This window comes from Protopterus annectens, chromosome 4.part0 (genome assembly GCF_019279795.1).
Source record: "Protopterus annectens isolate FY-2018-M chromosome 4.part0, PAN1.0, whole genome shotgun sequence".
In the NCBI taxonomy this organism is placed as follows: Eukaryota; Metazoa; Chordata; order Ceratodontiformes; family Protopteridae; genus Protopterus; species Protopterus annectens.
Window position 1 is genome coordinate 894046707 of NC_056733.1, and position 17574 is coordinate 894064280.

A 17574-nucleotide genomic window follows, 5' to 3' on the forward strand; every position below is an offset into this window, starting at 1 on the left:
GGGTCTACTTTTAAGGCACTCAGTGCATTTCCAATGCCAGCATGGGGTACACAGCCAAATGCTTTGGCCAGCTTCTAGTACGCTCTATGAACAGAATGATCACTGTTAACAGCCTATGTGACTTTCTCAAACTCATCAACTAAACTAAAAACACAGGATCTCCCTATGACAAGCCAAGCTGATGCGGACCTAGCCTGATAAGGTTTTGTTATCATAGCTTATGAGGTCAGATGTAATGCATTCCATGGCTTTACAAGTTAGACTAGCTAAGCTAATAGGTCTGTAAGTTTCCAAGGTTTGTTACAGGACCATTCTTATGTGGATTCCACCACTGCGGTTTGCTATACATAGAGGATAAATCCTGTGGCCAAGTTTGGTTAAACAGTTTAAGGACAGACTCAATAGGGGCACATTTGGCAGTATTTATTAGAAACTGAGATAATTTATCAGGCCCCATAGAAATACTACTTTTGGTTTTAGAGAACACCTTCAGTAGGTGTTCCTTTGTGATATACAGAGGTATTTAGGATTCAGGGATAAAGTATGCACTAAATTAGAATTTTAAAATATTTGTAATGACTTCTCAGTATGAGTAGGTGCTGCCATTTGGGGTTGATTCACAAAGTTGCTGGGTGTCATTTCTTACATTCCTAATGTAAGCAAAGGAGTACATATTTATCTTTGACTTCAAAAGCTAAATTTAAGTTCATGATTTGCTTAACTAGTCCTATTAGCACCTTTTAATACCTTACTAATATTCTTAAAGTAGTGTCTAATATGAGGAATTTTAGATCTTGTATTTAAGCTGGTGGAACACCTGGATGACTGATTCTTAAATATCACGTTACATTTGACTCTAGAAGGAAAGGCCAGATGGCGATACTATGTGGGAGAAGAATTTCTTTAGATAAAGAGCAGCTGTGTCATTCTCAGGTTTGGTGAAATTAAAAATTAGTTTGAATAACTCATCATAGAGTTTGATGAGGTTTGTCTGTTTGAAATCTCTGAATTCAGAATTACTGACTGCAGGAGTTTTAAAATATTAAAAGATAAGATTATTTAAGTTTAAGGTCAGATTTAATTAGGGATGGAGAAAGTACAAGGGGGAGGTACATGTAGTAATTACATTAGAACATTATATGCTTTAGTTGGTTCAATAACTATCTGTTAAGAATCTTTAGACGTATACAGCTTTGAAGATGCAGGTGTTCCACTTTATTGAGAGGTAGTGAAATCTCCCATTACAAAGGCATTTTTGGCAAAAGGTAGATGTTCTTCGTGTTTCACTGTTGCAGTCATTACATTTGGGTTATCTGCTTGCAGTAGCCCTCACTAGGCCTGATTAACAAAGTCTTGGGTCCTGCGTCGGTTGCTGTCCCTTCTTCCATGACGTCAGGTTGTCAGGGGGTATAAAGCATGCGGCCGATGCCATTACATCAGTCTTTCTTGCCGTGCGGTGCTCGAAGCAGAAGCAGTTTGCAAGTGCCGATAGGCAGACTCCTGAAATTTTCGTTTTTGAGTTTCAGAACTGAAGTCTTCAACTAAAGCTAAGTACCCCATTGGGGAAACTTCTTCTTGCTCCTTCCGATGTCAGTAAAAGTTAATAATTGCATTAATTGTAGAAAGCAAATACCTCACAAAAATTTTCATTTGTACTGTATTCCTTGCCTAGGCCCTGATCACGACGTACCTTGCTGTCGGTTTTGTGCTTTATTTAATCAGCGCACTATCCGTCATCGGTATATTTTCACCTCTAAATATTTCTGTTCTTGGTTTAATTATCCAGAAATGTCGTTGGTTAACCATCCGACTACCAGGATTTTGAAAAAAACACAAAGATAAAGACAGACAGGCCGCCGAGGTCCAAAGCTGCCGATGATGCTTCTCCTAAGCCAGTTGCCAGTTCGCCGGTACTCAGTGAGGCGCTTTCGCAACCCCTGATAGCCACTACTTCTGACTCAGAGGCCTCTACTGAGACCCACTGGGAGTCCGGTATGCCGTGAGATGCTTCAACTGTGGAACCTGCGGATGTCTCTACCTTGGATGGGTCCAGAGCCGCTGTGCAGGCACCAGCTTCTGAGGGTATATTCAGGCCTACAGACTTGCATATTAAACGGACGCCTCCTTCTTCATTTAGGCCAAAATCTCAAACCATGCCTAAGAAACCGACGCCCAGGCCACATGTTCAGGCCTCTTATGCCTAAAAAACAAATAAGAATGGTTGAAGATCATATAACTCTAATCAGGGGAAGCCAGCCTCCCCCTTCTAAGGAAACCTAGCACTGAAGTTGTTTATGAATCTTCTGACCAGGATTCTGATTCTTCTGATGACCTGGATTTGTCCTTACCCACTTATGAGGATTCTGATGCAGAGGACTCTATTCCCTCTGCTTCCCCACCAGAGGATTTTTCTTTTGGGGAAACCTTACATACTCTAAGGGAGCATTTCCACTGGGAAAGCCAGGATTTTTCCGATTCAAAAAAGAGGCTTAGGGATTTCTTACTCCTGCCTCAGCATAGGCCTTTAGCTATACTTCCTGTACTAGACATTGTTGATGATGCATTTTCAGAATCTAGTTTGGCCCCTGATTCTTTGCCTCCAGCTCCCAGAAAACCTGACAGATATTACAGGGTTCCTGATTCACACAAGTTCCTTTTTAAAAATCCTATTGCGGATCCAGAGACTATTTCACTGGGACCCAAGGGCATTAAGACTTCTACTGCTAAAAATCCTACCCCCTCTGATAGAGGCTCCAGGGTGCTGGACAGATGGGGTAAGAAGGTTTACACTTCTGCAACCTTGGCCATTAGGGCTTTAACCAAACAACCGATGGATGTGCAAGCTTTAAAAAAAACAAAACGAAAAGCTTGCTAGGAAATCCAAATAAAGGTCTGAAACCCAATTGTAACAGTCACAAATCCAAAAGCTTAACGCCACAAAGTTACATACATTTTCGACCCTTACTAGAGATGCTACACCTGGAGGGCTTTCAGCTGCAATTGCATTAGGGCTTTAAACTGCCAGTTTCATATGTTAAAGTATCAACAACATGTTATTGGACTGCTCAAACAGAAAATGATGATGATTCCTGACTGTCTTGAAAATAAAGAATTACAGGATTTAATGCATTCTGCTGAACAGGTTGGAAAACATACTTTGAAATGTGGATTTGATTCATTAGAGACCTTCTGCAGGGCTGCTGTTACTGGGTCTGTGCTCAGAAGGCATGCTTGGCTTACGGAGCAATCTTTGCTTGATCATGTTAAAGATAAATTGTTGGATGCTCCCTTAAATCAGGACTGCCTGTTTGGCAACATGGCTGAGGAAGTTCTTAAAAAGATGGAAGATAAAGCTAAATCTATGCAAACTGTTAAAGATTTCTTACAAGTTCAGCCTCCTAGATTTAGTAGGCACTGGCCCTCTAAAAATTGGTCCTTTCCAGCCCCTTCCAGGTCTTCTCAAGCCAAACCTAGACACAGCAGAAACCCCAGGTTTCAGTCCCAAGAGACACACAAGACTAAGCAGTGGGGGGTTTCCGCACCCAAATCTGGGAGTAGTAAGACTCCCCCCTATGGAAAACTGTCTCAATGACTTGCTTTTAAAACTTCCAAGCACTTCCCAACTGAATGCTCCTTTAGGCGGAAAGACTGGTCTGCTGGCCAAAAACTGGGAATTCATTACCCAGGACAAATGGGTTTTAAATATAGTGTTCAAGGATACAGATTTCACTTCCACACGTTACCAACACCAAGCGGGTGGCCAGATCTACCCCCAAATCAGTGGGCAGAGGCCCAAAATCAAGTACTCCCTGTTTTAAACATGGGGGCTATTCAGTTGGTACCAGAAGAGGAAAAGGGACAAGGTTTCTATTCGAGACTTTTCCTGGTACCCAGAAAAGGCAATACATGGCGTTCTATCCTGGACCTTTCTACTCTAAACACCTTTCTGGTGATTCAAAAATTCAAGATGCTGACTCTTCACCAGCTGCTTCCTATGCTAGGCAAAGATGCATGGTTGGTAACACTAGACTTAGGGATGTGCAGGTATGCTTCTTTTATCAGGGAGTCTTGCAGAAGATACCTATGCTTCAAAGCAGGCTACATGCACTATCAGTTCTCTGCACTGCCCTTTGGCTTATCTACTGCGCCCAGGGTATTCACAAAGTGCCTAGCTCCAGTCATTGCATTTTGCAGGCAAAAAAATATTCAAATATACCCATACCTGGACGATTGTCTAATTCAGGCAGAAAGCCAGGACATTCTTTTGAATCATCTGGCCTTTGTTCAAAGGGTACTGACTTGCCTGGGGTTCACCATGAACAAAAAGAAATCACACCTGGTACCTGGTCAACAAATTATATTCCTGGGAGCAAGCTTGAATACAACTTCCCAGATGGCTTTCCTCATGCCAGAGAAACGGATTAATTTGACAACCTACTTCAAACAAGTGGCCACAAAAACCCAGCTATCTGCAAGGCAAATACTGCAAGCCTTGGGGTTCATGGCCTCCTGCACTCTTCTAATTCCATATGCAAGGCTGCATATGAGGAAACTACAATGGTATCTCAAAAGCCTATGGTATCAACATTCACAGGATCTAGAAGCAAGGAGTCCTATCATACCTTGCCTACGCCTAGAGTTCCTTTGGTGAGCAGTGGCCTGCCACCAGAACAGGGGACTACCATTCACATTACCCCCTGCTGCCCAAATCATAACAAATGCATCAGACTATACATGTGGGGGCTCACCTGGCAGGGAAGTGCATTCAGGGCAAATGGAACCCACGTCAAATGCACCTGCACATACATCAAAAGGAAATGTTAGCTGTACAGAATGCTCTGACAGCCTTCAAGGACCACATTCTTCCAGGACAACTAATGGTAAAGACGGACACCACCACTGTCATGTGGTACATAAACAAGCAGGGGGATACACATTCTTATCCCCTCTGCAGACTAGCCATAGCATTGTGGAACACAGCCTCGAGCTACCAAGTGAATCTACAAGCTCAGTTCCTGCCAGGAAAACTAAATACACTGGCAGACGGACTAAGCAGAAACCTCATGGACCCACACGAGTGGTAACTGGAACCAAGGATTTTCAACATGTTGACAAGCAAATGGGGGAACCCAGATACAGACCTGTTTGCCTCCACCCAGAACCATCAACTGGACAGATTTTGCACAAGGATTTCCCCACACGCTAGCTTGGAAAGTGGATGCTCTATCCTTCAGCTGGAAAAACCTATCAGTTTATGCCTTTCCTCCTTTGCCTCTGCTCTCCAAGGTACTATTAAAGATCAAACAGGACAAGCCAAGGACAATTTTAATTGCACCAGACTGGCCTCGCCAACACTGGTACCCACTCTTGCGCAGTGTGTCACACTTGGCTCCATGGCACCTGCCTCCGACTCCTTCCCTGTTGTCTTAGCAGGAGAACCAGATTTCTGCACCCTCAGTTGCAAACCCTAAACCTAGTAGCCTGGCTAATTACCTAATCTCTCCTTTACCATGCCTCAGTAAATCAGTGATGGATATCATTTTAGAGGCAAGGAGGCCTAGTACTAGAAAATCTTATGTTGCAAAATGGAAAAGATTCTATGCTGGAACCAGTCTCAAGGGATGAACACAGCAGTGCCCAATTTACCTCAGATTCTACAATACTTGACTGAGATGCTTCATAAGGGCTTGTCCTTTTCCTCCATCAAAATTCATGCCTCAGCCATTTCAGCTCATTATAACACAGAGCCTCCCCTCTTCTCTCACCCACTGCTCAAGCAGTTCCTCAGAGGGGCCAGAATTTAAGGCTACCCAGGAGAGCTCCAACTCCAGCCTGGGACTTTAACTTTGTCTTGGAGAAACTCACTCTTCCTCCTTTCGAGCCAGTTGCTACTGCAGATTTAAAGTTTCTTTCCTGGAAAACAGCCTCCCTTTTAGCAATCACTTCTGCAAGAAGGGTATCTGAATTACAGGTCCTTTCATCATCTTTCATGTGGACAGGGTGTCCTTCAGAACCAATCCCTCCTACAGGCCCAAGGTGGTATCCAGTGTGGCTCAATAAGTCCATTCATTTGCCTACCTTCTTTCCTAACCCACAGAACAAAGGGAAATGGATACTGCACTCTTTAGTTGTGCACAGACAGCTTAGATTCTACTTGGACAGGACTAAACCTCAAAGGAAATCTGAACAACTGCTTGTGGCATTTGCTGCAGGGACAGAGGGGAAAGCTACTTCAAAACAAACCATTTCAAAATGGATAGGCCGCTGCATTCATTTCTGCTATTAGCACCAATGAAAACCTATCCCACAGGGCATCAGACCCCATTCAACCAGGGCTGCATCTACCTCTACAGCCTTTCTCAGGGGCGTCCCTACTAGGGACATCCTAGAAGCTGCTACCTGTCTGTACGTACCTTCTCCAAGCATTATCATTTGTCAATTTTCTCTAAATCCAGAGCTGGTTTTGCCACTGCAGTCTTGCAGGGCCTTATAGCTGGTCCTAATTCTATTTAAATTCCTCCTCCCAACCTTAGCTTTGGGACTCTACCCAAATATAATGACTGCAACAGTGAAACACGAAGAACATAGTACAGTTGTGTACACTTACAATAAATGTAGATGTTTGAGTGTATTCACTATTGCAGTCCTGGCTACCCTCCCTCCAGCCCCCTTTCTTCTTTTGGCTATACCTCTACTCTCACTTACTATGCTCTAAAAGCTTTTTGGTGTATTTACTTTTTTGTTGGAGGTATATCCTTGTATTTATATATTTAATTGCTTCCCATTAGGGGGCCATCTGACATGTGGGAAAAGAAAAAGTGATGTAATGGGGTCGGCTGCATGCTTTATACCCCTGATGACCTGACATCATGGAAGAAGGGACAGCAACTGACGCAGGACCCAAAACTTTGTTAATCAGGCCGACTGAGGGCTACTGCAAGCAGATAACCCAAATGTAATGACTGCAACAAGTGAATACACTCGAACATCTACATTTATGGTAAGTATACACAACTGTACTTTCTTCAAGTATACTTCAGAATCTTATGTGGTCATTGGGGTCAAGGAGATTCTCAAGTAGCAGGCTATAAATTGATAGTTTGTCTTGTTCATGGGATGTTGGAGTTCAATGAATTCAGTGTGTGGGTCTCTTGAAACCTGTCTAAAGGTGATGTGGTCATTGACAAACATGGAAACAGTACCACCATTTCCATCAGGCCTGAATACATGGTAGATGCAAAACCAAGATATGGAGGGAGTGACATCTTCAAAATGAAACCAAGTCTCAGTAGCAACACAAACACGAGTGAGTGACTGTGTAGATGGATGTGTGTGTGTGTGTGTGTGTGTGTGTGTGTGTGTGTGTGTGTGTGTGTGTGTGTGTGTGTTCGTTCATATTCTAGGAGTGCCTCAAGATAAGGCAATTTGCAGTTAACTGAGAGCAGTCAGCTTGACATAGACCAGCTTAGGGATGGAAATAGCTACAATGACATCTGCTTTGCCTATTATCCAGACTCTGTCTAAAAAATGCAGTATGGGGCAGTAAAATCTTTAGCCAGTATATGGAAGCCATGGAATGAGTGCAGACCATCTTTGGTGAAGCAAGTTGAACTGTCAATCACCTTGCTGCACACTAACACTGGACTCTCCAAGAATAACACCAACTGTTGGAGCCAATCGTATCTTTCTTTGTATAAAGATATTATTCTGGGCAAAGAAAGGATTCCGGCCCATGACTTGCCTGCAGTGGACACATGCCTGGTGCGATCCAGAATGTCTCTCTGCATGTCCCCTCTGCTTATGCTCATGTCATTCACACCCACATGGACTGCCATTAAACTGTAATTACATTTGTCCTTGGAGAGGGACTTCAGAACCCTTATGATGTCATAGATCCTGGTACCAGAAAGAAGGCCAACAGTAACCCTGTCTTTGTCCAGTCCTGTGAATGTGGAATCAGTGGGCCTGACAACAGAGTCACTAATTATTATGACACTACTATTTTGCTCATGAAATTTGAGGTATTAGACAGTGTGCTATGTACCCCCTTGGTGACCCTTTACTATGTGTGACTATAGTGCTGATATGGTAGTGGACATCTTGTGTTGACACTTTACCATGTGTGAGCACTCTGTTGATATGGCTGTGGATATCTGCAGGTGACCCTTTACTATGTGTGACCATGGTGCTGATGTGGTGGATACAGAACAGCTCAAGCAAAGTGCAGCTGCATTCACTCAGGTCAAGTTACATTAACCCTGCAGTTTTCACACCGCTTTATCCCTATAGCATCCTTCCTTATCTCATCAGCCCCTCACTTACTGCCGCTCATATACCCTACTTCCCTCTTCTCTTCACATCTCTCTCACTTCTTCGACTTTCTACTCTTTCCTCTGTATGCCTCTCGCCATTTCTCTACCTCCTCTCCATGGTATCCTTTCCTGCAACTATTCACACTGACCTCTTCCAATGTCTTCATTCCTCTGTATATAATGGCATGCTGCTGTCCCTGTAGCACACACAATCTCAGTCATTACGGATTCTCTGCTAAACATAATTCCATTTTCCATTCATGTTCTGACACTGTGAACTGCTTCTTGAACTAAATGTTGTAGAATATTCTTGCATCTGTAAATATGCATATACATTTTTAGCACATTCTTCAACCTGTAAATAAGTTTTGTTCATTCTTTATGTGATCCTATTCACCTGGGGTCCACTGAGATCAGTGCAGTACCCCGGTAACAAATATAAATATATAACATATGTGCCAAGATCTTGTCTCCTTATTTCTAGGAGGATTAAAGTGACTTTTTACAGCCAACACAGAAGTCTGTTTAGTGTTGCTGTTATCAAATGCAGATGGCAATAAGTGGTGCTCCCATGACATCTCTCTGCCCGTGTAGGAGTAAGCATTTTCATTTTAACATTTCAGTGGTGTGCATCAAGTATTATGGCTTTCCGTATATTGCTTTTCAGTAATTAGATATGGACTCATAAATGGCAGTCATGCCTTTTAACCTTTAACTAGAGATCTCCTTTAACTAGAGATCTGCAAAATGCAAAGTCACAATTCTAATGTAAACAAAATAAATATATAACATAAGATGGCATTCAGTACTGACAATGCTAATTATTATTTATTTATTTTTTTTGCGTACACCCAGAAAGTTAACATTAACTTACCACACAGTGATTGTCACAGACAGGCCGTGCTTGAGGTTTTAACTTCCTGCTGAAAAATTCGCTTAAGTTACGATAGTGATGTAAATCTTCAACTGCCGCCTCCTTCATGTTGACTCCAAAAGTCCAGATATAAAGGCTGTAAACAGGCTTCCGCAGCCAAGTAGGCAACTCTACTTGGTTTATACGCCCCCATGCTCGTGATAACAACCGTGTTGGGATGGATTTATATAGAGTAACCTGCCAACAGTGACATACCACGTCTATTAGCAAGTAGGATCCTCTCAAAATGCATAAATAAATAAAACATGAGGAGACATCTTAAATTGACCAATTTATTTAAAAATGAGCAGCCTTTCTTTGCCACACAGTTAACTTCTACATAGAGCTTTAGATAAATATTTCAGTATTGAAAAAAATTATTTTAAACTTTAAAACCGTAAACATCAAAAAATTACGTAAACAAGTGAAGCATACATACAAATCAATATCATTCTTAAAAACAAGGCCAGGTTTCTTGATTCAGCAAAAAAATGCAATATTGTTTTCTTTAAAACAACAACAAATTCAACCACTTGGAAAGCTGATGATATTTTAACTACAAACAATATTTTATAATCATGTATGCAACAATAACTTGGGTAAAGTGTACCAGTTGTTACGATGTAACCATGTCAGACGATATTTTCCTTGTTTTTTGCGTTCAACACCACTGGGCTATGCCCATACTTCTCAACTGTCCCCGATTTTCAGGGAAGTCCCTGATTTGGACTCAGGTTTTAGCTCTGTTCCTCTTAATCCATCCTCAGACTGGTGACATTTGGGGAAAACATGAACTACATTTAATAAATAATGACTATTACTAGAGATGCAGGCTTTACTTCAGAAAATGGTCACTGATTCACATTCTATTATTCTATTAATGTTTCATGTTAACAGCACTATTATACCATGACCCCCATTAATATTCCAAAACGTGCACGCTGATTGGCCAGCGTGCACGTTGTAAATCGACTTGTACTAATGTAAAAAGGTCCGGTCGCCCGGACTTTTTCCATTAGTATAAGTCTTTTTTTTTTTTTTTTTAAACACTGTCTCGCTATGTTAAGAGTTTAACATAGCGGCACAGGTTTAAAAAAAGCAACGGAGATCTCCGTTGCTTTTTTTAAAGCTGTCTCGCTATGTTAAACTCCTTTAACATAGTGACACAGTGTGTAAAAAGCAACGGAGATATTGCTTTCTCCGTTGGTTTTTAAACCTGTCGCTATGTTAAGTGGGTTTAACATGGCGAGACAATTTTAAATAAGCACGGAGATCTCCGTTGCTTATTTTAAACTGTCTCGCTATGTTAAACCCATTTAACATAGCGAGACAAAAGCAGCGGAGAAAGCAGATCTCCGTTAACTGTTTGCTATGTTAAATGAGTTTAACATAGCGAGACAGCTTTAAAATAAGCAACTTACTCCGCTGCTTATTTTAAAGCTGTCTCACTATGTTAAACCCATTTAACATAGCAAAACAGTAAAAAGCAACAGAGAGCTTGTTTCTCCGTTGCTTTTGGCCACAGCTCTGATGTACTGCGTAGGCATGCGCAGTACATCAGAACTGCCGCGGATGCCAGACAGCTGCGGATGGGCAGCAAAGAGGCATTATACAATGCCATTATTTAAGAAAAGTAATTATTTCTTTTCTTAAATAATGTTATAGTATAATAGCAATAACCCACTTCTTGGTGTGGGTAATGCGGGATTTACCCACGGTTGTCTTCGTTTGGTCCCGAGGGCGAACCACACCAACTGTGGGTAAATCCTGCATTACCCACACCCAAGCGTGGGTTATTGCTATAGTATCTTATATGTGTCTCTGATAACGTCTGGACTTGTCCTTGGTTTTGCTGAGACATCCCTGCCTCCTTAACAGCTACGGTTACCATCAATCTCCTTGAATCCTGCCTTGCAGGGATACACAATGCTTAAGACATTTTTCACTTTCCCCTGTTATATATATCCAGAGGAACCACTAGGTGTCTGTCTTGGCATACAGCAGGCAGCACAGCCCTGATTCACAAGCACTGCTCCCTGAAAGCATCAGCTGAGAGCCCAAGAAAGATTCTATACTTTATGGCAACCTTATTTACATACACATCATACATTTTGTGGAAAGCAGACCATGGTTTTACTTAGTGCTTTGGCTGTGCATAAATCCTGTTATGTTTTGCATTCTGATCTTTAGAAAATACATTACTAGAAACTAAAAATATATAATTGGCTCACGTGCCTCTACTTAGAAATGTAAAGGCACAGTTTGTTACCAGGCTTCTACGTGAAAATATGGCTACCAAACTTTCCAATATCAACTTTGTCCTGTGTTAATATTCTTGTAAACAGCTTCTAAATCTGTGGCAGTGAAAAATTTCATGTTATTAAAGTTACTGCCACTGCAGCTCGCTTTGTGTTTTTTTCAACTTGTCAACTAAAACACTGTGTTATTATTCTAAGCCTATTTTGCTTGCAAAATTGTCCAATAATTAATAGACTTATAGAAATTAATCAGTGTACCTCAAAGGACAGTACATACATTCTAACTATATGACTCAATCTGATGAAGGTACCTTTGATGGTGGGTATGTGATTGGGTTCATCTCCTCTTGCTTTCCAATTTGCCATTTTTTTTCCTTTGAAGTTCCCATGCCCAAGGCAAGCACATGTACACACACACGCACACACACACACACACACTAAACCAACACATGTAATGTAGTCTTACTCTGCAGTACAGTAGTGTGCCCACCTTGGTCTCACCTTCTTGCAAATCCAGAAAAAAGTAAAAAAGATTTCACTCCTACATGGTTGATAAGTAGAACATGTTTAAGTACTTCTCAAATTTACACCAAGCTCCAACAGCTGAGGTTAGATGGAGAGGTCCATGCAGACGTAATTGGACAGTGCAAGGTATTTGGGACTCACCAAAGAGAGGCTGCTAGTAAATTAACTACTACATTAAAAACGTGTCTGTTACATTTCATTAGGGTCATTCTTGCAGAGGCTATGCTTATGTATACCTCTCATTCACTCTGCGTTCAGTGGAGTGTTCTGAGTTTAGCATCGTTTTACATGGTTGTTTAGCTAGTCTGATTTGCGCACCTTCTCTGGCTCCATTGCAGAGATAATGAGAGGAGATTATGAATGCCAAAAGGAGTGAATGGTCTTACCAAGGGCTTCAGGCTACATTGTATTATTGGTCCTCTGAATGAATCAATGGCAAAGTATAGCTAGAAAAATTGACTAAAACAGAGTGAGCCTCAATTTGCATTACGCTGTTTGCTAACTGAAAAGGTCAGTAGCCCAGTGGAGCTAGAAAAATGGACTAATAGGACAGCAGGTTTCTAGCTGCTTTGCACTACTGGCCCATTCACAATCCAACAGTATAAAAGCCCACATTCATTAATTTAAAAGCAAGTCCATTTGGGTGACTGATTTGTTTAAGCAGTTGTGGCCCTTTAAATGAAAGTGTTTAGAATGTTTATATGCAAGTAATTGCACAACAGTGTCAAGGAGCTTGCTTCAGTCTTGTGTTGGAGGGTTTCCTCTCTTTTGGACCATCTATTATGATCTTTAAAGACCACTGCTATGACTTTTAATGTTCAGAGGTTGAAGTGTATGTCACTGGGCAAAATCCCAAGTAGCAAACCCAACAAGGTGGAAGGAAGAAAACGGTAACCAAAAGGCCTAAGGTTCACAATGCTGAATCGTTAATGTACAAAAGGTACCAGTCACTTACAGCAAAGGTCCAGTTTGTTGAAAGTATGAAGAGCAGCATGAATCTCTCTCTCAAAAATGAAAACCTAGACAATACCTCACAGTTCTGAGGTCCTGCGAGCAGACAATGGTCACTGAAAAGTGTTTTTCAAAATGTCAACTGTGACGCCACTAAACCATGTGTAACTGACACACACACATGTAATCCTGCCACTCATACAGTTAAAATTCCATGAAGGGGAGGGAGATCTTCAAACATGGGTAGTGCTGTACCAGAAATCCTGCCCTCCACAAAGCAGTGAAAGGTAGATTTACTTATTTTATTTAACATTTTGTTGACTGGGAAAGTCCGACTTGGAACAAAGCAGATTTTCAGCGAACAACTGGGAGAAACGCTCCAGATGCATGTCTTTGTAACGTGGGAGGAGACTGGAGTACCCGGAGAAAACCCACACGAACGCAGGGAGGACATGCAGATACTGCATAGAAGGCTCCCCAACACAGAATCGAACCAGAGAACCTCTTGCTGTGAGGCAACAATGCTACCGCTGCACCAGTGAGCCATCCTAGTGTACCAGCAGTTCACATTCTAGGTGAATTGAACACGCTGGACATGTCGCACATACACATTGAAGGGAGTATAATGAAGAACCAAATCATAGAAGTACCTCAGATATGTTAAGAATCATTTGTGTACCGACTAACAGAGCTGGTACTGAACAGCATTTTGTTTAAATGGAGAACCTTTTCCACTTGGTCACCTCAACACCCCCTCAGGGAGACGTGCGCGATCACTGGGTCTACAGCAGGACAAAGACCTTGAAAAGGAGCATGCTTCCAGCTATGACAGACAAGCTTAGATAACACATGGAGCAATGCCTGTCTCACCAGGGACCCAAGGACCTGAAATCAAAACCTTGTCAGCCCTCATGGAATGTCAAGGACTGTATACCATGTTTCTTCTTAGAATACACTAAAATGGTAAAGAATCAAAGGGAATGCACAGACATGATAAAATTAACTCTATTGCACAGGATGGAGAATGCATCAGTGCAAACTCATCCTTACTCCACTGTACACAGTGGAAAAGGGACAGAATGATGTTCTCAAGAGGAAAGAAAAAGGCACTCTTCAGACTGTCATCATTCTAAAAGATCCAGACCAAATACAATGTCAGAATCCAGAACCCTGGAGAAGCTGCACGCTGAGTTCTCCAGCATGTTCAATTCACCTAGAATGTGAACTGCTGGGACACGATTCCTCTGTCAATGCCCACTGCCAGGTACATAACATCTCTCTATACAGACGGTACACTACAGCATACGTCCCTGCTTGTTTATGTACTACACGATAGACTAGACTTTGGGTCAAATTAGAGGGATCCTGGAAGCAGCTTCCCTTAGAAGGCCCTTACAGCCAGCACTGACTGCAGCTCTAGCTGCCACATATGAATCTACGTCTCCCAAGGAGACCAATTCTCTTAAAGTGCTCCACACCCTACTAGTGAAGCATCCCTTAGCAAAACTTTCCACAGAGTCAGCTGCATGAAAGTGAGGACATCCTGGAGATTAGTGTAACTTGTCTACCACGCCAAGGCCTGGCAAAAGTGACAGGACATTGGGAGAAAGAACTGTAAGCACACAAGATCTTTGTAACCTCGGTCACCTTACACTGATCTACAACAACCTATGGTTAGGCATGCAAAATTGACAACATGAAAAACACAGCAATTAAGCACAAAAGGCATGAAAACGTTTAGGTTCAGAGCATCTGCTGAGTCCTCAAACTGCCAAATTCCAGACTTCATGGGCCCCTTAAATGAACAACAGGGGCTTCACAGTGAGTGAAGATAATCCTCAGAAATGGGAATGGAAAGGACTTCAGGTTTACACTGACATCCTGCCCCACCAAGGGCCTGAAGACAAAGCAGTCCACACTCCAGGAACGTAATTAGGCAGTCCCTTGGCACGGCCATCAGAGGACCCTCATCCAAGTAGGGGAAAGGACAGGCGTCCTTTTACAAGACTTTGGCTACCACAGCAAACACATCAGTAATCATTAGTGCTTTTGTCCTTTTAATCACAGACTACTTCAGAAATCTGTGATTAAGGGGGGTGACATGCTCAACAACTACACAAATGCTATTGAACAATCTTGTGATTACTATCGTTTGAAATGTCTTCTACAGCGTAATTCATGTTTTACATTCCTGACCAGGACAAGTGTTTTCTTTGGATTATACATCTGTAAACAGTGTATACAGAGGTCCAAATGGCAGCACACTGTACTGAAAGTGGTGCTCATCCAGAATAAGTCAATAAACCTCTTGATGTACCACAAGATACCAATGTCAATCAAAATTATTATGGCACCCTGTAGCAAAAAAATCATATAGCACTGGAAAAATCATCACTGGAAATCTGACATACTGGATGTGCCCGTTAAAGTGACTGTTGTGTAGGATGGAACAGAAAGTGAGGAGAATAAAACTCTCAACGTCACGTGAAGAACAGATAGCCTGTCTGGCCCCGGAGTCAACTGTGACCATCTCCAGAATCCACTAATAGTACAGTAGTGTAACAACTTACCATAACACTAGATTTTGTACCTATCAATTCTGCAGCATTTCAAACTGCTGAGTTATTGTGCTAAATAACCTGGACATCCAGTCGGAGCACTACAGCCAAAAACTTCCATACGGCCATACAGCTGATGTATGATCAAGCCCGTGAGCATAACAGTACACAAAAGATCATGACATCCTCAGTCTGTCTCAAAAGCCAAGAGACCTGGAGACACCTGAGATAACATAACAGGAAAAGTTCAGCTAAAAGGAGAGAAAAATAGAGAATTGCTCCCCCTTGGTCAATAAGAAAACAGAGGGCAATACATAGGAAATCAGTGGGGAAGGAATACTGTAACAGTGATTAGAAGTTCTTACATAACTGTAATAGGTCCTTCCTTAGATCACTGCTGTATTCCAATATTGTTGGGATTATTACCAGTATTCCAATATTACTGGGATTATTCCCAAATCTTAAAATGGGTGAAGAGTGGATGGATCTGGTATAGGGGGACTTGCAATTAAACCAGACGGACAGATCTGGCAAAGGAGGCTCTGGATCTTGACAAAGCATCTATCTTGTAATGTTTAGTGAAAGTGCACGTAAGACTAAGTGGCTGCTTCCAGAATAGCTCTGGAATCAATTCCTCTGGTAAAAGGCTCCACAGGAGGGAACCACTCTAGTGGAATGTGTTTTAACTGAAGGTAAGGATTTACCATGGCGGATGTAGCAAAAGGAAATTAATTTAGAAATCCAGTTAGCAGTAGTTTCTTTATACACTGGGCTGCACAACTTGGCTTCCTGGAAGGAAACAGCCAGCTCATCAGTTCTGTGAATGTCTCTGGTCTTACCCAAGTAGAATATGAGCTGCCTGTCCCCATTTAGAGAATGAAGGATTTGTTCACTCTTGTTTTGGAGGATTAGGGAAGAAGGTGGGATGATTTACGGCTTGGTGTAGGGACAACTCACTGAACAAACTTAGGCAAAAAGGAGGGGATGGCTCTCAGAGAATCCCTGCCCTTTATGAAAAATAAGGGAAGAAGGGGAAGCCATAAGGGCTTGAAGCTCGGGAACCCTTCTAGCTGAAAAGAAAGGGTCAATAGTAGAATGGTTTTCCATGTACATAATTTGAAAAGCAGAAGCCACTGGTTCACAAGGAAGCTGAGTCAGTTTTTCAAAGACAAAGTTTAGGTCCAACAAGGGAGGAATAGCTTTCCTAGGTGGGTTCAAATGAAGGATGCCCTTGTCAAATGCTTTACCTCAAGTCTAGAAAGCAGTGGAGTGTCTAGAGGTACACTTGCCTTAATAGATGAATAGGATAGACCAGCTCTTAACAGCTCACCCAAATAAGAGAGAAATAACACCACGTAGAATATTTTTTCCATTTGGATATGCAACACCTTCTACTGGTAAGTTTCCTTGCCGTGCAAAGAATCTGTAGCACATCCTAAGAAAACTAGTATTTGAAATGGATCACGGTCCAATCATTCACACTGTCAGGCTGAGAGATGAGAGGTTGTGATGACGCAAGGACCCCTTGTGCTTTATCAAATACACTATGTAGTGTAACTTGTGGTGATGACCTCTGGCTAGATGACCGAGACAGGGGAACCAAAGCTGCCTGAGCCAAAAGGGAATCACCAAGATTTCTGCCTTGTCAGTCTGGCTTTTTAACAAGATTGCTGGCATTAGAGGTGGGGGGTGGCATACAGAAATCTCCCTTCCCAAAGAAAGGACATGGCATCCGTCCCCCCAGGCCAGAGGGCAATGAGTCTTGGAGCAAACCATTTGGAGATGCTTTCAGTGAATGCAGGCATATAGGTCTACCTTGAGAATAATCCACTTGTAGACTATGTCTAGGAAGTTCTCCCTGTTCACCATTCATACATGAGGGTCTTCCCTGGATCTGCTAAGGAAATCTGCAAGGATACTGTCCTAGGAAGGAATATAGAGAGATTGAAGTGACAGTTTGCATCTACGGCCTGTTCCCAATGTAGAAAAAACAGAGTGCATAGCTAAGAATTGGTCCTCCCACGCATGTTAATATACCACATGACTGCTGTGTTATC

The 17574-nt window shown here is 42.1% G+C and overlaps 1 protein-coding gene across 2 annotated transcripts in view; it reads right to left on the reverse strand.

Annotated features, from left to right (window-relative positions):
* Positions 1-17574, reverse strand: part of PISD (phosphatidylserine decarboxylase) — a 318298-nt gene that overhangs the window by 150356 nt on the left and 150368 nt on the right. For both annotated transcript variants that reach the window (XM_044068852.1, XM_044068853.1), the window contains exon 3: positions 9187-9423. In XM_044068852.1, the coding sequence (XP_043924787.1) occupies positions 9187-9423 (237 nt within the window). The remainder of the gene's footprint in view (positions 1-9186; positions 9424-17574) is intronic.